Source organism: Equus przewalskii, chromosome 28 (assembly GCF_037783145.1).
Source record: "Equus przewalskii isolate Varuska chromosome 28, EquPr2, whole genome shotgun sequence".
Lineage (NCBI taxonomy): Eukaryota > Metazoa > Chordata > Mammalia > Perissodactyla > Equidae > Equus > Equus przewalskii.
This window is the reverse complement of record NC_091858.1, coordinates 2,296,513-2,320,951: the sequence shown is the minus strand read 5'-3', so window position 1 is coordinate 2,320,951 and position 24,439 is coordinate 2,296,513. Positions and strand designations below refer to the sequence as shown.

Below are 24,439 nucleotides of genomic sequence, written 5' to 3'. Positions count from 1 at the left end.
TGGGTCAGCTTCTTGCTAAACTCCTGACGACCCTCCAGCACCACCTGGACTAGTCTCGCCTCACCTCGCCCACAGTATTGGAGGGTTAATGGCAAACCTGCCTCACAGGTTACTGGGACACTGAAGGGTAGTCGCAGACACTTCATAAATAGCAGCTGTGTGAACTGTTTCACCAGCCTGAGCTTCAATAATCCCACATCACTTTTTTTATTATAGTAAAATACACGTACCATAAAATTTACCATCTTAACCATTTTTAAGTACACACGTCAGTGGTATTAAATACATCCACCTTGCTGGGCAACCGTTGACAGCATCCATCACCGTGACTCCTTTCATCTCCTAAATCTGAACTCTATTCTGATTAAACAATAACTTCTCATGCTCCCCCACCCAGCCCCTGGCAACCATACTACTTCCTGTCTTTACAATTTTGACTACTCTAAAGTACCTCATATAAGTGGAATCATACAGTATTTATCTTTTTTGACTGGCTAATTTCATTTAGCATAATGTCCTCAAGGTTCACCCATGTTATAGCATGTCAGAGTTTCCTTCCTTTTTAAGGCTGAATAATATTTTATTGTATGTATATATCACATTTTGCTTGTCCATTCATTGAGCGATGGACACGGGTTATTTCCATGTTTTAGCTGTTGTGAACAATGCTGCTATGAACACGGGTGTACAAATATCTCTTTGAGACTCTGCTTTCAGTTCTTTCGTTTTATACTCAGAAGTGGGATTGCGGGATAATACGGTAGTCCTATTTTTTATTTTTTGAGGAACTGCCATATTGTCATCCACAGGAGCTGTACCATTTTACATTCCCACCAACAGTGCACAAGGGTTCCAATTTCTCCAGACCCTCACCAACACTTGTTTTCTTTTGTTTTTTCATAGTAGCCATCCTAATGAGTGTGAGGTTAAGTATCTCACTGTAGTTTTGATTTGTATTTCTCTAATGATTAGTGATATTGAGCATCTTTTTGTGTGCTTATTGTCCATTCATGTATCTTCTTTGTAGAAATGGCTATTCAAGTTCTTTGCCCATTTTTGAATTGGGTTGTTTGTTATTTTGTTGTTGAGTTTTAGGAGTTCTCTATATATTCTGGATATTAATCAGTTTCTATTTTTTTTAAGATTTTATTTTTTTCCTTTTTCTCCCCAAAGTCCCCCGGTACGTAGTTGTATATTCTTCGTTGTGGGTTCTTCTAGTTGTGGCATGTGGGACGCTGCCTCAGCGTGGTTTGATGAGCAGTGTCATGTCCACGCCCAGGATTCAAACCAACAAAACACTGGGCCGCCTGCAGCGGAACGCGCGAACTTAACCACTTGGCCACGGGGCCAGCCCCAGTTTCTATTTTTTGATAGTAGCCATCCTGATGGGTATGAAGAGGTATTTCGTTGTAGTTCTGATTTACCTTTCCCTGAGGATTAATGACGTTGAGCATGTTTTCGTGTGCTTATTTGCTATTTGTGTATCTTCTTTGGAGACATATCTGCTCAAGTTCTTTGCCCATTTTTCTAATCAGGTGGTTTCAGACTAACGTTTTAATTAAGAGGCTGTAACATGAAATTTGATAAGTAAAAGTTTGTACTTGCATTTTAAAATGGAAGGAAAATTGTGGGTTTTTATTTAAGTTTCCTAAAAGAGGAAGAAGAGAGCAAGATGAAGGACACAGGTGCAGAAGCTAAAATTTCTAAATGTATCATATATTTTACATAGGACTTTAAACAATAGAGACTGGCACCAGAATCCAATTTTCCTGTGTCCTGATCCAGCATGATCTCCACTAAAACTATTTCTCAAACCAATGCTTTTTCATAAAGATTCTTTCAATCATGGCCTGACAGACACCCAGACTAGTCCATACATATGGAAAATTCCCCCATTTTCTTAGAATTTATTTTGCTTTATTCTTAAGCAACCACAAAGCACTCTTCTTTGGGAGTGATTATAAAAAAAGAATTAGTAATGCAAAAAATGTCCTTTCCTTTGCAAATGAATGAAATTCTGATAGGATATGCAAGAAATTATTTAAAGTGATCTCGGGAGGGATCTAGAAGACTCGGAGAGAGTGGAGAGAGTGACCTACTTTTTGCCGTGTGTCCTATCGTACCACTTGAATTTTGTACCACCTACATGTATACTTCTCCAAAAAGATTTTTAATTTTAATTTCAATTAAGATAAAAAAAAGAACAATATTGAAGCAACTGACTATTTAAATAACTTAAAATATAGATTTTTGAGATAGTGTAGATGTTAAAATTTGACTTTGTCATCCACATACCTTGTGTTTTAGCCTCTAGCACATCCTTATTTGTGAATGAAGATTGTTGATAGTTTCCAGAATTAGTGCAAAAATGTAGACTAAATCTGGAGTGCACTGAGGATGAGCGGGGGCTTATTCTTTGTCCAAGGTTTTGTGGGTGTTCATCTGATTAGGAATAAGCCAAACTCACCCTTCTTTCATAGCTGTGAGCCTGTCCTACAAAGACGTTAGAAGCAAGTCCAAGGGCCTCCAGCTTGCAGCTCGGACCTTGGGAAACTTCCCTGAGGGAACAAGACAGAACGAACAGTCCAGTTCTGTGGGCTCAGATGCATGACTCTTTTGCTAGAAGCTTTAAGCTGAAAGGGCCTCACAGAAGCTTTGGTAGAAAATTCCACCAAGAAATGGTGAGTATTTTGGGATCTGGTTCATAGGTGTTAGTTAATTTTGCTCAAATATTCGTAAGCTTCCTATATGCCCTGAAATTTGTGCAGAGAAGCTCCTGAGGGCATCTCCAATTTGCTCTAGTATTTAAATACTTTCTCATGAGAGGCTGGAATGCAGTATGTTCAAAATGTGTAACCATTTCATTTTCTGAAGAGTCTGGAACCCTAGTCAGGACCTGGTTTTCAGATTTTTCACTGTTGTAAGGAATAATAGGGGCTGGCCCGGTGGCACAGTGGTTAAGTGCTCACGTTCCGCTTCAGTGGCCCAGGGTTGGCTGGTTCAGATCCCGGGTGTGGACATGGCACCACTCAACAAGCCATGCTATGGCAGGTATCCCATAGATAAAGTGGAGGAAGATCGGCATGGATGTTCACTGAGAGCCAGTCTTCCTCAGTCAAAAGAGGAAGATTGGCAGCAGATGTTAGCTCAGGACTAATCTTCCTCAAAAAAAAAAAAAGAAAAAGGGAATAGTATCTTGTCTAATAGGCATGGTTTTCTTCACATATTACTTCCATCATCTAGAGTTAGAACCACTTTTTTACTTCTTAGAGGAGCAGTAGAGCATGATGGCTAAGGCGCAGGTTTTCCGGTCAGGCTGCCAGAGTCCAAACCCTGGGTCTGCCTCCTGCTGGCTGTGGGGCTCCTCTGTCCCTCAGTGGTCTTAGTTGTAACGTGAGGGTAATAATAGGATCTCCCTGACTTGTTGAGGTGTCCTGAGGATCAAATGGCAGAAAGTGTTTGGCAAGGTGTCTAAAGTACCTTAACCATGACTAGTAGATTGGCTATTTGCTATTTTTCTCCTTTTTTGTTTTTGGAAACTCAGGTGTACAAAATTAGATTAATCAGAATTCTTGGTTCACAACCCACTATCATCACTGGGCTGTGTCTGGTGCTCTTTTGTTTTATTCTTATTTCACTTGTGTTAATTGTTAATTTTTGTATATTTGCCTGTTTTAATAATAGACACACACAAACCCACTCAATCCTAGAACTGGTATATTACTAATAACTTGCATCTACGAAAGGCTCTTACCTTGTCTTATTCTTTAGCCTCCCCCTCCCAGAGATAACTACCATCTTGAATTTTGTGATACCCCCAAATACTTTAAAAACATTTTTGCACAACATATACCTATATGTCTAAACAATATATTATTTAATTTTGTTGGTTTTGTACTTTAGAATAAAGGTACAAAACTATATATTGCGTTCTAAGACTTGCTTTTTTGACACATTATTTTGCTATAACGATTCATCCATGTTATTTCATGAGCTCTAATTCATTGATTTCCACCGTTGTATAATATTCTGCTGTGTGACTAAACCACAGTTTATCCATTCTCCTTTCAGTGGGGATTGGGATTGTTGCCTTTTTCCTTTTTTCCTAACAGAGTTTCTATGAACGCTCTTGTATCTGTCTCTGGCGCACATGTGCAAGGGTCTCTCTTGGGTATATAAATGCAACAGATGTGCCGGTTTGTGGGTCATGTGATACTAAACTTTACAAGATAATGCCAAATTGTTTCTCAAATGGGAGTACCAGTTTACATTCTCACTAGCATATGCAAAATATCGTATTGGTCCACATTCTCTCCACCACTTGGTGTTATCAGACTTCTTAATGTTTAACAGTCAAATGGGTATGAAATTATATCTCATTATGGTCTCTATTTCCATTTCTCTAATTATTGATGGGATTGAACCTTTCCTTATATGTTTATCAGCCAAATGTGTTTCCACTACTGTGAAATTCCTGTTCATATCTTCAGCAGGCAGCCATATTGGCATTTAATTATTGTTGGTCAATCTAGCTATAGTTTGTCCATTTAAAAAAATTTTTTCATAGAACCAGCTTTTGGTTTCTTTAGTTTTCTCTATTGTTTTTCGATTCTCTATTTCATTAATTTCCACTTTAATATTTATTATTTTCTTCCTTCTGTGTGCTTTAGATTTAGTTTGCTGTTCTTTTTCCAGTGTCTTAAGGTGGAAGGTTAGGTTATTGATTTGAGATCTTTCTTCATTTTTTAACTTAAGCCATAAATTTCCTCTAAGCTCTGCTTCAATCACATTCCATAAATTTTAGGTTAGTTTTTTTTTTTTTGAGGAAGTTTAGCCCTGAGCTAACTACTGCCAGTCCTCTTTTTGCTGAGGAAGACTGGCCCTGAGCTAACATCCATGCCCATCTTACTCTACTTTACATGTGGGATGCCTGCCACAGCATGGTGTGCCAAGCCGTGCCATGTCTGCACCTGGGATCTGAACCAGCGAACCCTGGGCTGCCAAGAAACGGAACATGGAAACTTAACTGCTGTGCCACTGGGAGGCCCTGAAATTTTAGTATTTTGTGTGTTCATTTTTATCTATCTTACAGTATTTTCTAATTTCTTTGTGATTTCTGGTTTGATCCATTGGATATTTGAGTGTCTTTTATAATTTTCACATTCTTGTGAGTTTATCAAATTTGTTTCCATTATTGATTTCTAATTTAATTCCATTGTGGTCAGAGAATATACATTGCATGATTTCAGGCTTTCAAACTTACTGAGACTTTTTTTTATGGCCTAGGAGATGATCCACCCTGGAAATGTTCTATCTGATGTGAAAGAATATATATTCTGCAGTGGTGGGCTCAGTGTATTATAGATGTATATTAGGTCTTGTTTGTTTATAATGTTGTTATAGTCTTCCATATTCTTTTTAATATACCTCTTAGTTGTTCTGTTCCTTATTGAACGTGGGGTATTGAAGTCTTCAACTATTATTGTTGAATTATCTATTTCTCCCTTAATTTGTCACTTTTTGCTTCATGTATTTTTTTAAAAGATTTTATTTTTTCCTTTTTTCTCCCCAAAGCGCCCAGTACATAGTTGCATTTTTTTTTTTTTAGTTGTGGGTCCTTCTAGCTGTGGCATGTGGGATGCCGCCTCAGCACAGCTTGATGAGTGGTGCCATGTCCACACCCAGGATCCGAACCAGCAAAACCATGGGCCACCAAAGCGGAGCGAGCAAGCTTACCCACTCAGCCATGGGCTGGTCCCTGCTTCCTGTATTTTGGGCCTCTGTTGTTAGGTGCATATATGTTTATAATGGGTATATCTTCCTGATGAATTGAGCCTTTTATCATTACAAAATATCCTTTCATATCCAGTAATTTTTTTTTCTTTTAAAGTCTATTTTTTCTGATATTAGCATAGTCACTTCAGCTCGGTTTTTGTTGCTGTTTGTCTGGTACGTCATTTCCATCTTTTTGCTTTCAACCTATTTTTATCTTTAATGTAAAGTAAGTCTCCTGCAGACAGTGTATAGTTGGAGCTTATTTTTCTGATTCAATCTGACAATTTCTGCCTTTTGACTGGATGTTTAATCCATTTATTTCAAATGTATTATTGTTATAGCTGGATTTATGTCTGGCATTTTGCTTTTTGTTTTCCATATATCTCCTTTCTTGTTTCTCTATTCCTCCTTTACTACTTCCTTTTGCATTAAGTGAAAGTTTCTAGTTAATGATTTTTATTCCTTTAATGATTTTTGTCACTACACTTTGGAGTGGTTTTCTTTGTGGCTGCTGTAGGGCTTACTATGTATATCTTATCATAACCTACTTCAGAGCTACACCAACTTAATCTCAGTGAGATATAGAAGCATTGCTTCCATGTACCTTCATTACCTCTTTTCCCCTTTGTCTGATTATAATTATTAGACATACTACATCTATATATGTTACAAAGCCAACAGCACGTTGTTACGATTATTACACTATATAATTTCATATCTTCAGGAAGCTGAGAGAAGAAAGGAAAGCAAGTACATATCTATAGTTTGTTATGTTAACCTTTTATTTATCATTCTCGTTTCTCTACATTTCTTCCTATGGATTCAATTTACCACCTGGTGTTATTTCCTCACTTTAGTACAGTATACTCACAGTATTTATTGTACATCAGTACAGCTTTTCTCCTATCCACTTAGTTATTGTCAAATAGATTATATTTCTCTATGTTATAGGTCTAACAATAGAATTATACACAGTTACAAATCAGTTAAGAGAAAAAATGCAATTACACTGTCTTTTATAACACCTACATAATTACCCTTACGGGCACCTTTGCTTTTTTGATTCAAATGACTGTCGGGTGTCACTTGCTTTCAGTCTGAAAACTTCCTCTAGTACTTATTTAAGGTGGGTTGGTTAGCAATGGATCCTCTCAGTTTTCGTTTATCTGAGAGTATTTTTACTTCACCTTCATTTTTGTAGAACTGTCTATTTCTCCCTTCAATTCTGTCAGTTTTTGCTGTATATATTTTGATGGCCTGTCAGTAGGTGCATAGATGTTTATAATCATTACATCTTATTGCTGTATTGAAACTTTTATTAATATAAAATGTGTTGCTTTGCCTCTTGTAAACTTCTTTGATTTAAAGCTTATTTTGTCTAATATTAGTATAGCCATCCCTGCTCCCTTTTCCTTACTATTTGCATGGAACGTCTTTTTCCATCCTTTCACTTTTGGTCTATTTGTGTCTTTGGATCTAAAGTGAGTCTCTTAGAGATAGCATATAGTTAGATGTGTGTTTTTTTTTTTTTTAAAGATTTTACATTTTTCCTTTTTCTCCCCAAAGCCCCCCAGTACATAGTTGTATATTCTTAGTTGTGGGTCCTTCTAGTTGTGGCACGTGGGACGCTGCCTCAGTGTGGTTTGATGAGCAGTGCCATGTCCGCGCCCAGGATTCGAACCACTGAAACACTGGGCCGCCTGCAGCGGAGCACACAAACTTAACCACTCGGCCACGGGGCCAGCCCCGTTAGATGTGGTTTTTTTAACTCATTCTACTAATCTCTGTCTTTTGATTGAAGAGTTATTCCATCTACATTTAAAGTAATTACTGATGAGGGATTTACTTCTGTCATTTAGCTATTTAATTTTAATATGCTTTATAGCTTTTTTAACCATTTCCTGCACCACTGTCTTCTTTTGTGTTTGATTTTTTTCTATAGTGAAACATTTTAATTCCCTTCTTATGTGCTTTTGTGTATATTCTATAACCACTTTCTTTGTGGTTACCATGGGGATTGCCTTTTATGGCCTAAAGTTGTAACACTCTAATTTCAATTTATATCAGCTTAGGGGCCAGCACTGTGGCTGAGTGGTTACGTTCATATGCTCTGCTCAGTGGCCCAGGGTTTCTCTGGTTCGGATCCTGGGCGTGGACATGGCACCACTCATCAAGCCATGCTGAGGCAGCATTCTACATGCCACAACTAGACAGACCTACAACTAGAATATACAACTATGTACTGGGGGCTTTGGGGAGAAGAAGTAGTAGAGAAAAAAAAATTATATTAGCTTAACTTTGGTAATACACAAAAACTCTGCTCCATTACAACTCTGTCCCCACCTCTTCCAGTTATTGACGTCAGAAAATTACATCATTTTACATTGAGTGTTCAAAAAAATAACCTAACAATTTTTTTTATTAATGTTATGATAGATTACAACCTTGTGAGATTTCAGTTGTACATTTTTGTTAGTCATGTTGTGGGTACACCACCTCCCCCTTTGTGCCCTCCCCCCACCCTTCCTTTTCCCTGGTAACCACTGATCAGATCTCCTTGTCAATATACTAACTTCCACCTATGAGTGGAGTCACATAGAGTTCGTTTTTCTCTGACTGGCTTATTTCCTAAGAATTTTTTTAATGCATTAGTCTCTTAAGTTATGTAGAAAACAAAATGCAGTTACAAACCAAAGTTACAGTAATATTAGCCTTTAGATATTGTTTTTTTCCTAATGTTTCTTCAATCACATAGAAAACAAAAAGTGGAGTTACAAACCATTGTTACTATAATACTAGCCTTTATAATTGCCCATGTGTTTACCTTTATTGAGATCTTTATTTCTTCATACTGCTTCAAGTTAGTGTTTCCTTTTATTTCAACCTGCAGGGCTCCGTTCTACATTTCTTTCAGACAGGTCTAGCAGTAATGATTTCCCTCAGCTTTTGTTTTCTGGGAATGTCATAATTTCTCTCTCACTTTTGAAGAACAGTTTTGCCAGACAGAGAATTCTTGATTTAATTTTTTTCTTTTAGCACTTTGAATATATTGGCCCACTGCCTTCTGGCCTCCAAAGTTTTGCATGAGAAATCTGCTGATATCTTATTGAGGGTCACTTATATGTGATGAGTCACTTCTCCTTGGCTTTCAACATTCTCTCTTTGTCTTTTGACAGTTTGATTATAAGGTGTCTGAATGTGAGTCTCTTTGAGGTCATTCTACTTGGAGTTCATTGACCTTCTCAGATATTTATATTCATGTCTTTCATTAAACTTGCATTATTTTCTTAAATAATCTCCCTGCCCCTTCTCACTCTTCTCCTTCTGGGACTCTCATAAGGTATATGTTGGTCTACTAATTGCTGTCTCACAGGTCCCTTAGGCTCTGCTCCCTTTTCTTCAATCTGTTTTCTTTCTCTTGTTCACACTCAATAATTTCAATTGTCCTAGCTTCATGCTTGCTGATTCTTTCTTTTGTCTGCTCAAATCTGCCTTCAAACTGTGTAGCAAATTTTTCATTTCTATTATTATACTTTTCAGCTCTAGAATTTCTTTTTAGTTTCTTTTAAGGTTTTCTGTCTTTTTATTGCTATTTTCCTTTTGTGGATACATTGCTTTCTTGACTTTCTCCATGTCTCTCTTTAGTTCTTGAAGATCTTTAAGACAATTGTTTTAAAGTCTTTGTCTAGTAGGTCTGCCATCGGCTCTTTCTCAGTGACAGTTGCTTTGGATTTACTTTTCCCTTTGAATGTGCCATACTTTCCTGTTTCATGTATGCCTAATGATTTGTTTTGTTAAAAACTGGATATTTGGATCTAATGATGTAGTAATTCTGGAAAACAGATTCCTCCCCCTCCCCAGGGTTTGCTGTTTTTGTTTGTTTTAGGTTATCTCTCAAGGCTCTGCTGGGGATCAACATGAAGTATAAATGTAAGGTCTTCTCCAGTCTTTCTGAGCCTGCACCTTTCCCTGGGTCTGTGTGGTGACTTCTAATTTCCCTGTATGTGTAGGGGACGAATGCCCTAGTCTTTAATGCCTATCTCCCAAAAGGATAGAAAAAATGAAGTGGGAGGGAAGGCACTAGCCCTCTCGATCCCAGCATCACTCAGCCACAGGGAAGGGGTCACAGCAGCGAGAGGGATGCAACAGTGGCTGCCCACCTGTCTGTCTGCACTTTCAGATCAGAAGCACGGATCTCCGATATTTGCAGGACGTGATCCTTCTTACCCACCATGGCTTGCACAAGCTGCATGCAAGCTTCTCCTGCAACTCTTCCACTGCCTGCCATGGGGCTGGGGGTGGGAGAGGGGTAGCTGTCACTGAGCTAAGAGCTAAAATTGACTGATGTTAGCTGCAGTTTATCATTCAAGCCTTCCCCTGGAAACTGCAAGACTTAATGGATTCCAGAATTTCGAATACTTCTATCAGACAGATTCTGCTAGTGCCATTGTTGCCCAGGTGGGGAGACAGATTCCTGGTGCTTCCTATTCCACTATCTTCCCAGAAACCTCCTTCTTTACCTTCATTTTTGGAAGATAGTTTTGCTACATAGAATATTCTTTGTTAACAAGTTTTTCCTTCAGCACTTTGAATGTGTCATCCCACTGCCCCCTGACCTTCATTTTTTCTAATGAGAAGTCAGCTGTTAATCTTATTGGGGTTCCCTTGTATATAACATCATTTTTCTCTTGCTGCTTTCTAATTTTTCTCTGTCTTTGGTTTTGATCGTTTTTACTATGATGTGTCTGGGTGTGGATCTTTTCGTGTTTATCTTACTTGGTATTTGTGGAGCTTCTTGAGTGTTTTTCATCAGATTTGGGAAGTTTTCAGCCATTATTTCTTCACATATTTTTTCTGCTCCTCTTGCTCTCTCCCTCCCTCTCCCCTTCTCCCTTCTTCTCTGCCTCCCCCACTCCCCTTGCTCCTCTCTTCTTCTGGTACTCCCATTACACATAGATTGGTGTGTGCCTTATAGTAGTCCATGCTTCTCTGAGGGTCTGCTCATTTTTCTTCATTCTTTTTTCTCTCTTTTCTTCAGATTGCATGACCTCTGTCTATCTTCAAGTTCACTGATTTTTCTTCAGAAAAATCTGTTGAGCTTCTGTAGTCAATTTTTCATTTTGGTTATTGCACTTTACAACTCCAGAATATTCATTTGGTTCTTTTTCTCTGTATCCCCTTATTGATATTTTCTTTTTGATGAGATATAGTCACCATACCTTCCTTTACTTCTTTAAGCATGGTTTCCATTACTTCTTTGAAAATGTTTATAATGGCTGCTTTGAAGTCTTTGCTTGTTAATTCTGACATCTGGGCCTCTCAGTTTCTGTTGCCTGCTTTTTTGCTCCCTGTATATGAGTTACACTTTCCTGATTCTTTGCGTGTCTCATAACTTTTTGTTAAAAACTGGACATTTTATATTATATATGGTAGGATCTCTGAACACTGATTCTGGCTACCCTCCCCTCTCCCCAGGCTTGTTGTGTTTACTTTTTTATTTAATTACTTGGCTGCACTAATTTAGTGAAGTTTATTTCCCTTCAGTGTCAAGTCTCTTTATTCCTTAGAGGTGCCTTGGGCATGCAGTCACCTAGGGTGACAGACATTTTAACAGGGCTTTCTTTATTTCCCTGATCTATTAAACTATCTGCCTTTGTTGGCACCACATTCAGATATCATCTCCAATTGCCAGTTGATCGCTCTGGTTTTGACAATGCCCTGGGGTGTAAATTGCTCTGCAGTCTGATTTAATTAGATTTGGGCCTTTTGCAGAGGTAGCTTTTGAGGCTAGTTAGGTTTGTTGTGACCCCAGGAAGGCTCTCCTTACCTGTCTCTTTCCCTGGTTCTCTCTGATAAATTAGCTAGCCTACAATTCAGCTTGCTGCTCCTATAGAGCTACCAGCCTCCTCTTAATTGCTTACCTCTAAATTCTCCATTGTTCTTGAGAGCACCTTTAAGCTTGAGCTTCTCAACACTCTCCCAAACAAAATCAGTTCCTTCGGAGAGAGCTTCAGAGGTCTCTGTTCTTAAGGCCTGCCTCTTCCCTAGGCAAAAATCTGAGTCACTGCTCTGGAGCTAGGGGTGGGGATCATTACCTGCTTCTCTAAGATTGCCTGCTTTATAAACAGGGCTCTGTTGGTATGGCAGCCACCAGTCTTCTTGGCTTGCTTCTCCTGGCATGGAAACTTTGCCCTATGAGCAAGCTATGGAGAGGGTAATGAGGGTCCCAGTAGTCTTGGCCTGCTGCACTGGGGTAGAGCCTCCAGACTATGAGTTGGAGCTGGTTGGGGGAAGGGAGTTCTGACCTCTTCACTGAACTCACCTGGAGTTTAGCCTCTGCAACACAAAGCTAGAGGGGCATTAGAAATACTGGTAGCCTGCCCCTCCCTGGGAGATACCACAGTCCTTAGTTGGGGGTTGGGAGAAGAGGGAGCATTGTCTTCTTGGCCATACCCACTCAGAGTGGAGCTTCTGTAGCACTGAGCTATGGGGGCTGAGGGGTGGGGTGGAGAGAGGTTAGGGAGAGAATAGGTTGTAGCATAAATACCACAGACTCTTAATGTTCTGACAAATAAAAATGGCAAGTAATAGGATATATTGGAAAATATGAGGAAGCCATTTGGTGTAAACCTAATTCGGCCTGACCTTGTCTTTCCAAAAGGGCCTGACTGAGGCATTGAGCATGCATTGTATACCTGCTTTAGAGATTCCCTATGGAAAGAGCAAAAGGCCCTTGAGATAAAAGTGCAACTTCCCTCCCCCTCCCAATGTTGGTGTCTCCTTAAGGATTAAGTATCTTTCCTTAGGCTAGAAACTGATTGCTGCACTCACCTGTGACCGCCCAGCTTGAGACAATAGACTTGCCTCCTGCTACGCCCACCAAGATAGCAGACCCACTACCTGCTGAGCCCATCAAGCGCTGTGCAGACAGGGCAATCTTGTGACTATTGTGGGAGGGACATTTCAATCATATTCGAAACACCCTCTTTGAGGGTATATAACCACCCTGTGTACCCCCACTTCTTTGGAGTGCTCTGTTCCTTTGTGGAAATACTCTCCCAGGTTATAATCCTAAGATTTAAGCTCAGAATAAACTCACCCAAATTTTCATTTATAGATTGGTTACGGATTATTTTCGTGGACAGTTCTTACAGAGATTTAGATTTTCCTAAATGTTTCTTCATTTACTGTATGCCCTTAGGACGATATGCAGATTTTAAATGATTATTTAAAAAATTTTTTTCACCAGTGATGGTAGTTATGGTGGGCAGCAGATTGGAGCTCCTCATGTAGCCATTCCAGAAGTCATCTGTTTAATGTTAATCTTGTAGTTTATCTCACCAAAAACAATTTAAGTTTATTCATATTTATCCCTTAGGATATTTAAAAAATGAAATTTTGATAATCTCAAAACCCAAAATACTATTAATTTAAAAATGAATAGATTCTCAATGAATTTTTAGTTTAAAAAATATTTATCACTCAGAAGACAAAAAACTCAGAATAAAACCACATCCAAGGTAAAAAAGATATGAAGACATGAATTGTAAAAGAATATTAATTTGAGCAAACTTTTCTGTTAAGTACAATTGTAACTGCTTTTGTGCTTGTTTGTAAATCAGTTTGCTCTTTGCTATTTTTCTTTGACATCAAGGACTGTGTTTTAATACACAGCTATTTAAACCATAACACCCAGAGACACCAGCCACCACCAGCCAGGAGCAGCGCTCTTCACTCACTGTGCATGTGAATCACGGGGTCCCCAACATCAGGAAGAGTAAGGACCAAGCAAGCAAATCTGGCTTCTTTTTCCTGTAAATGCTATTCATGGCTGGCTTTCTTTAAAAAATTCTGGAACACAAATGAAGTTTTCTTTTTATAGATCTTATGGACTTTTGAATACATTATTTTCTGTTGCTTACTACTGAGTTTATAAAAGCCACAGATGTTGGGCATAAAAGCCATAGGTTTGTGTGTATAATTTTTTTTAACAACTAAAGATGACTAGCGAATATTAACTTAACCTAAAAAAAATCCCTATGAAGTGAACCTTTCATTTGCCTTCACCATTATTGTTATACTTCTAAGAAAGGGATTACACAAATTATGGTTAAAAGAAAAAAAATCTCCTCATGTACTTGGATTTCCAAGTAAAAAGTTTTGCTAATAATTTTCACCACCATCATTTCTTTACTGCAATGACAGAATTATTTTTAGTACATGTAACAAGTATACAATTAGTAAACATTTAAATTACTTTCCAAAATTTTAAAACTTCTTTAATTGGGAATCTGATACTTCAAACTATGCTGCAGTTCAAAGTGAAGTTTATATTTGCACTATAAACAAGTATAAAGAGTGGCAACTAATTCTATTCTAATCCAAAAATCCATTTTAAAGAATGTAAGCAGAACAATTGCTTAAATGTAAATGGCACAGAGAACAGAGGACGCTGGTCAAGGACAGTTTACAAGAGGATTTTGCAGGTTTTGAAGGTTAGGCTAGTGTTCAATGGTTTCTAAGTCCCTTTTAATTCTCAAATTCTATGATTCTATAGTTTTCCTAGCACTTAAGAAACAGCTATTCCTTCTCATCATTATGGCCAGATTATGTCACACACAAATGGAAATTTTAGGTTGTTACCATATGTGCTTAAAATAAATGTCATTCAGAATACGCTGCAACTCACATGTGTCTTCTGCCCATGTGTTCTAGATTGAGTCTTTGCCCCTGTTTGTTTCAGACTGAGTTTCGTTATGCTTGAATGGGACCTATTTTAGCCTAAATGTTCTCTTTTTCTTGGCAATGTCATAAACAACACAACAGATAAAATGAATTTTAAAAACATTCAACAAATGTTACATCTCAAATTCTGAAATAAGCACCTGTACTCAAACTCCCTATGTTAAGCTACAATAAATTATTTCAATGCAAACAGTTGGTACACACGCTGCTTACTCAGTTCTCTCCAAATATGGCTTACGTCTGTTATAAAAAGAAAGCAGCTTCAGGTTAAATCATAATGCTAAGATGCTAAGTAATTATGATTACCACTTTTGTAATTCACTGTTGGATTCCTGGTTCTGGACGCACACACACACACAGATTTTCTTTTATGTAGATGACAATTTGGATTGAAGATATATACTTTGCAAAATATTCATTAGAGTTAGATGTAAATGTTATCAGACTATACAACTTTAAGTAATCTTCTAATATAATTTTCTATTTTTGAAATACCGGTTCATAAAAAACAAATCTCCATGAATCAAACTACTATCCTCTGGCAGCATGGCAGTAAATTATACCAAAAATCAGGTCTACAAAAGACACTTTCGAACGCCATTGTTTCATGTCTTAATTTAATACTGCCTGAAAAGATCTGTTACTCTTCAACTATCTCAGCGTACTTTGAAATATAAAATAATTCTAGTTGGAACAGTTACTCTAAATCTAAGTAATCTCTGTGGCAGTATTTGTTTATTCGGAACATATTTTCATTTCAAATATATGTAAAATTTCTTACAAAGTCAGAACACAACTCACAGTTTGAATAGAAACCTCAGTGTTTAAATCTCAACATTCAGTAAAATAAACACTACATATTAGGTTGTTTTTGAATACAAATCATTCATTTAAGAAAATGTGATATACTTTCTAACTTGTGTTAAAAGTGAAGAAATAATTTTTTATGTAAAGCCTTGACCAAAATCCATTAGTCAAGTGCAAGGTCACCATATTACGGTACAGCTCAGACTGCTGCGGAAGCCCGCTGGTTAGGGTCTGGACGCAGAAGAACTGCCTCGCGGGGTGGACGCCCCTAGCTCTGGGGTGAGAGAGGAAGGCACACCAGGGATGAGGCGCCCACGTTTCCTCCTTCACTGATAACAATGCCTACTTTGTCTACTCAAGAATGCTGCTTCCACTGAAGATACTCTTCTAATTTTATAATGCCAGACAGCGGGGGACAAAAGAGAGGCCCACTTTTAAAAAATCCATTCTTTATAAAGTTATTTAACCATACTCATTAGGTATGGAATGACTCTTCATTTTCTGCTTTGAAGACAACCAATTTTTTTAAAGTACTGACTTGCCAATTTATTTTTGACAAGTGATAAGAAAGACAAATAAATCTTCTGACTTTACAAATAAAAATGTTAATAAGAATATATATATTCTGAGAAGTTATGTCCATGATCTGATCCATACTTCTGATTTAAAATATAACTAAGTTCTCTCAATAAACGGCATTAATTTTAAACTTTAAAATTAAATCACCCTTACTGTTCTGTTCTCATTCTCTTTACTTTCTATTTTTACATTATTTCTACAAATACTCAAATTAAAAACTAAAAATCCCAAATCTTGAAACCAACTTACATTGGAGCTCTGAGGTTAGTTTATAACTTTTAAAATATTTTGTTAAAATGTAAAAACCCTGAAATTACAAACAAAAATTTTACCATTTTACAGTACATATCTAATTTATTTTTTTAAAAAAATATTCTGAACTGTTTTTATACAAGTAATCAAGTGTTATTTTTTCAAATGAAACTCCTTTATAGGCTAGAAGAGGGTATGTGGTATTGCCCATTAAAAATGAATACAAATTTCATTTTTTATGCCGGTACTTCAACTATTTCAAAGTAGTCATTTGGTAGAATCACATAACCTCTTTCTGATACGTCGTCTTTTTCTTTCTGGAAGTGTACGACCTCCTTTAATTTTTCAAGCTGTCGTTCTTGTCTTCGGCATCGCTGCTGCGCGGTCTTGAGCTTCTTTCTGAGTTTTTCAACTTGTTGTTCTAGCTGATGAATCCTTTTTCTCTGGTGCATTGTATCCTCCACGGTATAGTTGTGGTCACAGAAAACTGAGAGGTTATCAGGGGTCTGAAGGGGAGGCATCAGCAATCCAATAGCAGCGTCAACCTGGGAAACCGGAGGCGTTAAAGGAGGCGGGGGAGGCTGTTCTTGCGGCTCCAGGAGATCTTCCTTCTAAAACAATAACGCAGAGTGGGTTTGAATTTAGTGACTAAAAGCAACAGTTCAAAAGAATTCATCTGTGGAATGTAAGAATACTAGAATTTTTTGTGACTCTCTGGTATAAAAACATTCCAAAATGAGAAAATCATTTAAGTTTTAATTTTACTTTTTTACCTGATGTAGGAATGGGATACAAGAAAGAACAAGAATGATTAATAAGGTTTAATTAGTACTAAACACTTAAAACTGAGGGAAAAATACTTCGAAACTGAGCTGTCATTGACAAAGAAAAACCAAAACTCATCAACATACAAATAGGGGTATAGAGTGATCTTAAAGGAAGTTACAAATGTAGACTGAGTTTCTTAATGTGAGGATGTTTAACTTTAATAAACTGCATTTAGTATTTTTCAAAAGTATACCACTGCTAACAGTGATTATTTACATAAGTGATGGGTTCCAGGTAACATTTATTTTCTTAACAATACCCTGAATTTTCCACATTGAACACATTAATTCTACAAATAGAAAACAAGCCGATATCTTAAAACACGCATCACCTTGTCGTGCGGTTCAGTACACAGGAATATTGTGGGGACAGCATTCTCCTTCAGTAGCTTGTTGTTGCACTCTCTCTTGAAGCAGTCTGGAGTAAAGTGTTCCGAACAAATACTGCTATACTTGGTGGGTTTAAAGTTTTTTCTTCTCACAGCCGCCTCCCATTTTTTACAAAGACTGGGTCGGGTAAGAGGAAACCTGCAAAGAAGACATTATTCAGTTCTCTAACCTTATTAAAAAAAAAAAAGGTACAGACAAATTTTCCTGCTTAGAAAGGTGTTAACACCAACAGAAGACAGTTCCATTGTATTTGACTAAAACACTAGCTCCACTATCTCTTTCTTTTTTTGTGACAATTTTTAGTTATGCCTTTATTCACCTTAGTTCATTAAAAATGTACTTGTTTTCATGACCCTATAAATAAAGTGACCACCCGATAATGTGGGATATGTCACCCCTCTCAGCATGGTGTGTTTGCTTTTTTAACAAGCAGTTTCTCTTATAGGAATCTTACTGATGACACAGCAGTTACAAGAATGTCAGATATCATGATGTATACAATCTACGCAAGACAGGCTGATTAAGAATTTACGTATGTAAACACACACATATTCCAAGTTAGCGTGTGCACAGAGGCAGGCAGCGGGAGAGCGGTGATGGGAGGTGGGGGTCGGGGGCCCACACGCAGTACTGCTGCTTTTCCCTTCCATCACAGAAAAACTCACTAACAGATACACGTATGCACACACATCTAAAAACACAAGGGTGAATTGGGTGGCTCCACTATCTAGTTATCTCATTTATTAATGTTTAACTTTTTATATTGAAGACACAAAGTTTCAAGTAAAATACATACTACAGGGTGAATTTGTAGTAATTTTTATTTTTACCAGTGATTTTCTGTGTACTGTAAAACAAAACTGCACGTTTATTTGTATATGCTGTGAGCAAGGACCAGTCTAACAAACATGAATCAATGAAATTACAGTAAAATCATCACGATGAGGAAACAACATGATTTATCTTGATTTACCTCTTAATCTACATGAAACACGTCTGTTAGGCCCAGAGGAAGGGAGGCAGAGTTTAAATTTACTGTGATTTTACTTTTCCTGGTCAAGGATTTAGTAAGCTGGGGGACTGGAAAGAAGCCAGAAGGATGTTTGACTCCACGTTCCCGCTCCTCTTCCAGTAAGGAACGCCAGAGCCTGACCCCGCTGTGGTCACCAAGAGCTAAGCAATGTCTAGGACAGTCCTCTTCCTTCCAGCACCGCCGTTCCACCGTCACAGCAGGGACTGCGGGAAGCAGCACTCCCGGGAGACCCCGCTGGGACGGCCACCACCGGGCCACTCGGGCACCTCGGCCCCCGACTCAAGGACTGCAAAGGCTCAGGGACGTCTGGGAGGGTGTGCCAAGATCTTTCCCATCCACTCCCAAAAACGGGTCTTTCAGATAAGGGACGAGAGGCAGCTTGGCCCCTCTTTCCATTCAATCGTGTAACAGGCGGCAGACACTCAGTATTTCTGACGTGTGAATGAAGGTTTCCAGTCCGTGTTTGTAGATTCCCTCTGCCAGATCGTTAGAAGTGGAAGGTGGGGAGCTGAATGCGAGTGATTGCGTCACCACCTCCCCGCCTCTTCCTACGCTTAAAAGTCCTGGAGGCCACTTCGTCAACTTCCAGGAATTCCAACAAATCAAGAAGCAATGCTGGCATATACGGAACTGAATCCTGAAGTGATAAGTGTTCTATCCACTCTCCAGATCTCTCCGTGCTTAGACACTCGTTTCTGTCAGGCGCCGCTCATTTTACATCACACGCAAAAACGCATCCACACCCGCTGTTCAACATAAACGGCTCCCGCCAAAAAATCTGAAGGAGTATTTAAAATTTTGCTTTTGTAATTGTTTAGCTATAAATAATTCGCATAGTTTGCCACTGATTCTAATTCCTTACTATCATCCTTTTATAGTCGGGAATTCTTGCAAAAACAATTTTAATGTAAATGCAATAAAACTTGTCGATACTGAATTACTGAATGAAAATGCCACCGTGTCACATTTTGCATACATTTGATGACCATTAAGTCATTTCCATTTTGCTGTTTCCTCGTCAAGAGAACACCTTCCCCGCTAGGACTCTGCCGGCAGCACCTCTGGATGGGCAGCCGTGACGGCCACAGGCGGGGGGCGGGCTCCCCTCTGCCGGCTGCTCTGTGCGGCCCTAACGGCCCGCGCTGACCTGTAACACGGCCGCCCACGACCGTCCAGGCACCGCGGCTGAGGGCTGGACACACGACGGCCCATCCGGCAGCACCAGCCGCTTTCTCTAAACTCAGAGGCCCCTAAAGGCTGATTCCCAGAAGCGGGCGCAGCCACGCCCTCCGTGACCCCCTGGCCAAACACCAATCCCTGACTGCGACGCTGGCCTCCGGTCCACGGCAAGGGCGAAAAGGGGGCCTTCTCCGTGTCTAAACGTCTTTGTTCCCACTTCAGTTACTTCTGAAGTTACCACCACCAGGCTTCTCCCTGACCGGTGGGGAAATTCCGACGCCTCCCGCGGGGCCTCCAGGCACCGCCCGCGGGCCCCGAACTCGCCGCCCAGAGGACGAGAAACGGTCGCCGCGGCGACGCGCGCCGAGACCGCGCAGCCCGGCCGCCGAGCGGCTCCGAGCTCAGGCGCCCCGCCCCTGCCCCCGCCCCCGCCCCGGCTCCAGGTCTCGCGCGCGGCGCGCGGCGCCCGGCTCCGCCCCCGAGCCCGACCGGCCGCGCGCCCCCGCCCCGGCTGGAGCGGCCCCCGAGGCGCGCACGGTACTTACTTGTGGAAAGAAACGGGCTTATCCTTATCGTATCGGTTCTTGCAGCCGTAGGCGGAACAGGACTGCACCATCCTTCCGGTCCTCAGTCACTTCGCTTCTGGCTCCCCAGCAGGCGGGGGAAGCTGCTATCGGTGTCGCCGCGCTCGGCTTTGACGCCCGCGCTTCTTCTGTAGCTTTGGTCAACAGTTACAGTGAAGATAGCCTCACTCGGGGGTGACTAATGTGCCCGCTTTGTTGTTTGCATTAGCAGAAAGACCACAACCATCGCCCGTCTCCCATCTCCAAGATGGCGGAGGCTGCTTCAAACTCACCTCTCGCGAGGAGTTCGTCCTACTGTCTCTGATTAGCCCTAAGGTCAGAGGTAACGTTTCCTGGGAAGCAGGCCATTGGCTGAGGCCCGGCGTGTCTTGCGGCGTGCTCAGCGTTGCGGAAGTGGGCAGGGCCTGCGAGCTTCCGGAAGGAAGAGAGGAATTATTTGGGAGGGGAGAGGAGAGGAGGGGAGGTGGGGGGAGCTAAGCCCACGCCCTGGTTCCCCTCCCGTGGTGTTTTCCGTGCCTTAATTTATCCGGGGCGCTTTAGGGTGGAGAACAATCCGCTCTGCTGGGTCTGCTGGCCTGAGGGGCACAGGTGTAAAGCTGAGGTCGTTGGTTGATTGCGCCCATTCTTGAAGGGGCGGCCACGGATAGTGTATGATTTGTAGAACTTTGTGGGCTCCTTGTCCAGACCGCTAACCTTCATCCCATCACCTGTCTCTTCGGGTATCGCAAGGCTCTGCGAGGAGCCCAGGTGCAGAGTTTTAGCAATGAAAGCCCCCCACCGCTCCCCCGCCGAACCTTCCCGGGACCCTCAGTGGGTTGTGGGCAGCCGCCGCCAGGTCGACGCTCCTGAGGTCGGACGGTTGCGTGGTGATCTCCAGGTGTTTGGCGGAAATCGAACTGCGACAGCGAGGTTCACAGGGGAGGGAGGTTCTGCCTCCGTGTTGCGTGCCCCTCCTGTGTGTAGATCAGAGCCTGGCGGCCTGAGAGCGGCCTGTTGAGTAATTTCATGGCTCTGACACTTTTTCCGACCCCCCACCCTTTAAGTGTTGATGTTACCCCAGGGTTCCATCCTCTGCCCTCCTCTCGCTCTAAACACCCTGCTGCTTGAACTGTGTCAAATGCTGTGATTTTCTAAATCTTGAATTTCCTAGGTAAATCTGTTCTGCCTTCAGTGTTATCAACTGAATTATTTATTCAGTTGCTTAAGCCAGAAACCTTAGAGTCATCTTAGATTTCTTGCACACCCTCCACGTCCCTTTGATGACCAGTTAATTTTATAGAGTAAATACTTAAATCCATCCCTTTCTATCTCCTTTGTCTGTTCTTATCAGGCCCGCATGGTCTCTTACTCTTGCAGCAACCTGAAACTGTCCAGGTCTCCAGTGTTGCCTCTTTCCAATCTGTCCTCCACAGAAACTGACACTCCCTTGCTCACATCCTTCAGAAGCTACCCTCTCTTCTGGATAAAATCCAAACTTCTTATGGTGAGCCATAAAGCCCTTTAGGATCTGGTATGTCTGCTTATTCACTATTTATCTCCCTCCACTTGTCTTTAACTTTGTACAGAGGGCAGAATTTGTCCTGGCTTCCTTAAATAGGCTATTTCCCTTGGCCTGAAATGCCCTTCCCTGACCTGTCCACCCTTAAAATGTGCCCTGAGTGTTATGTTTTCAAAGAAGCTTTACTTACCCTCTCTTCCTAGCCTCCCTAAGTTAGGCACCTCTCTTGTTCCAATGAAAACTTCCACTGAGCTCCATATACAATTACGAACCTTATTGTAATGCCTGAGTACTTGTCTGTCTTCCTCATCAGAACCAAGATCCTGTTGAGGACAAGGACTGTGTCTTAGTGTTGTAACCCTGGCAGCTTGCAGTGTCTGGCATAAATTAAGTATCCAGAAAATGTTGCTTAAATCAACCAGTCCTAGAAACCGAATGTCTAAAATGGTCCCAGGGGCCCACTGGGTGGTGCAGCGGTTAAGTGCGCATGTTCCGCTTGGCACCCCAGGGTTCGCTGGTTCGGATCCCGGGTGTGGACATGGCACTGCTTGGCAAGCCATGCTGTGGCAGGCATCCCACATATAAAGTAGAGGAGGATGTGCACAGACGTTAGCTCAGGGCCAGTCTTCCTCAGCAAAAAAAGAGGAGGATTGGCAGCAGTTAGCTCAGGGCTAATCTTTCTCAAAAAAATAAAATAAATAAATAAATAAAATGTTTTCAGAGCCATATCCCTGTACCAAAGTACCAGAATAATAGTTTATTAGCGTTTCCAGGGGTATTGAGAGAGGTGGCAATTTCCTCTGTGGTTTGCTGTGCAATAAAAATCAGAATGTGATACCTGTTTGTGAACTGAAAAAGTATATTTTCACTAGAAAAAGTATATTTTCATTAGAGTTCACTGAAATCCTTTACTCATCAACTGATGGAACAGTTATTGACTGAACGTTGCTGTGTTCTGATTTCTGCCCTCATGAAGCTAATCAAATAGGGGTTGGAGGTGGCAGACCAAGAACATAGGTGAAAGGTGCCATGTAGGGGTGAGGGGGTTGTGATTTTAAATGCGATGGACAGTGTTAAGAACAACAGGCCCCAAACAGAGTCATTGCCTCCATGACAGGAAACCAAGACTTCATTGCAGTTTCAGCCTCCCCCAGAAGTGTGACCTTTAACCAGTGAATCTGGAATTAGTGAGGTAATCTGCATGATAGACCCCCGGCCCTTCCCCCAAAGGAAGGTGACCTTGCCTGAAACAATCCACCTATTAGAAACTTCCTCTCCTCCTCTTGCCTGTGAAAGCCATTTTGTACAGCCCCTGGAGCTCCCTTCTATTTACTAGATGGGGTGCCGCCTGATTCATGAGTCTTGCATAAAGCCAATTTGACGTTTAATTTACTCAGTTGAATTTTGTGTCTTAACAACAGGATAGGCCTAATGGAGGAAGTGACTACTGAGCAAAGATTTGGAGTTGGTGAGAGTTTACGTGGATATCTAGGGGAAGAAGCTTGCAGGCAGAGTGAATGGCTAAGGCAAAACTCCTGAGGCTCAGTGTCCCAGTGTTCAAGCGACAGCAAAGAGGCCGGTGTGGCTGGAGCAGAGTGAGCCAGAGGGGACAAATATGAGAGAAGGTCAGAGGAAATGGGACAAGGTCATGGAGGGCTTTGGGTAAGGATTTTGACTTTCACTGAGTGAAATGAAGAGCAGACTTAAGCAGAGGAGCGAGACAGTCTTAAAATGGTCACTCTGCTGTGTTGAGTATAGATAGCAGGGGGCAACTTAGAGGCAGGGAGTCTGGTAGTGTTACTGAAACCAAAGTGGGTTCCCTCCTGGCAAGTTAAATAAGACTCTCCACCAGAGTAGTTGTCTCACAAAGTAAAGTGTATTTGCAGCAAATAGACCGTGAGGAGTCATTTCCAAAGTCATGGCGTCTTCGAACAAAGGGAAGCAGGGACGTTTATTTCGGATGGGTAATAAATATTCAAAAGGGAGAGGTGGGTATTTGCTTGCGCAGGCTCAGCTGGAAAACACGCCTGCACACACCCTGCTGGGAACGGTAATAAGGCCTAAGCTCCTCCTGGAGAGATCTTAGCATTCAAAATGAGGCAAAGGTCACAGGCATAGCTCCCCTGTGAGGCCTGGTCCGTTCAGGGTGGGTGGTGATTGCGTCTTCTTAACATAACAAAAGGGAAAAACAACTTGGAAAAACAGTTAAATGCTTCCACACCCACCCTTGAGTTTTGGGGCAACTAGTGGGTGACAGTAGGAAGGCTTCCGTGGTAATATAGGTGAGAGGAGGTGATGGCTTATACCTGGGAGGTAACAATGAAGGAGAGATCTTTCCTTGTCTCTTCTCCCTTCCTTTTCCTTTCGTTTCTTTATTAACTTTTATTTATTGACCACCTATTATAGTGGTGGCATTATGCCAGGTCTGGGAATATATTGGTGAGCAAGACTAACATAGTCCCTATCTTCATAGAGCTTATATTCTAGTGAGGGGAAGACAGACAATAAAAATATAAATGAAATAACATTGTGCTAAGATGCCGCAATACATTAGGATGCTGTAAGGGTGAATAAGGGAAGAAAGGGTCACCACTGCTTTAGCTTGGCAGGTAGGTAGTCTGGCTGAGGAGGGAACATTTGACCTGAGAACCAAAGAAGGAAGAAAATCTGGTAATGTGAGGAATGAAGGTGGGGAGGCCAGGGAAAGCATGCCCAGCACAGGCAGTAGAGGATTCCATCTTTTCTGGGAACTGAGTGGAGGCTGTGGTGG

General features: G+C 40.9%; 1 protein-coding gene across 1 annotated transcript; it reads right to left on the bottom strand.

The window, feature by feature from the left end:
• Positions 1-13,945: 13,945 nt before the first annotated feature.
• Positions 13,946-21,130, bottom strand: THAP1 (THAP domain containing 1). Its single transcript, XM_070598697.1, has 3 exons — positions 20,133-21,130; positions 17,318-17,513; positions 13,946-16,769 (listed from the first exon to the last, which is right to left on the bottom strand). Exons 1-3 carry the CDS (start codon positions 20,201-20,203, stop codon positions 16,395-16,397), a joined length of 642 nt encoding a protein of 213 aa, XP_070454798.1. The 5' UTR covers positions 20,204-21,130; the 3' UTR covers positions 13,946-16,394.
• Positions 21,131-24,439: the final 3,309 nt, after the last annotated feature.

Bases quoted from the DNA above. Each gene is read 5' to 3' on its own strand.
- THAP1 (XM_070598697.1), bottom strand. From the start codon at position 20,203: ATGGTGCAGTCCTGTTCCGCCTACGGCTGCAAGAACCGATACGATAAG. The intron at 17,514-20,132 runs GTAAGTACCGTG...TCTTCTTTGCAG, and splicing joins AAGCCCGTTTCTTTCCACAA to GTTTCCTCTTACCCGACCCA. The intron at 16,770-17,317 runs GTGATGCGTGTT...TTATTGTTTTAG, and splicing joins GTACTGAACCGCACGACAAG to AAGGAAGATCTCCTGGAGCC.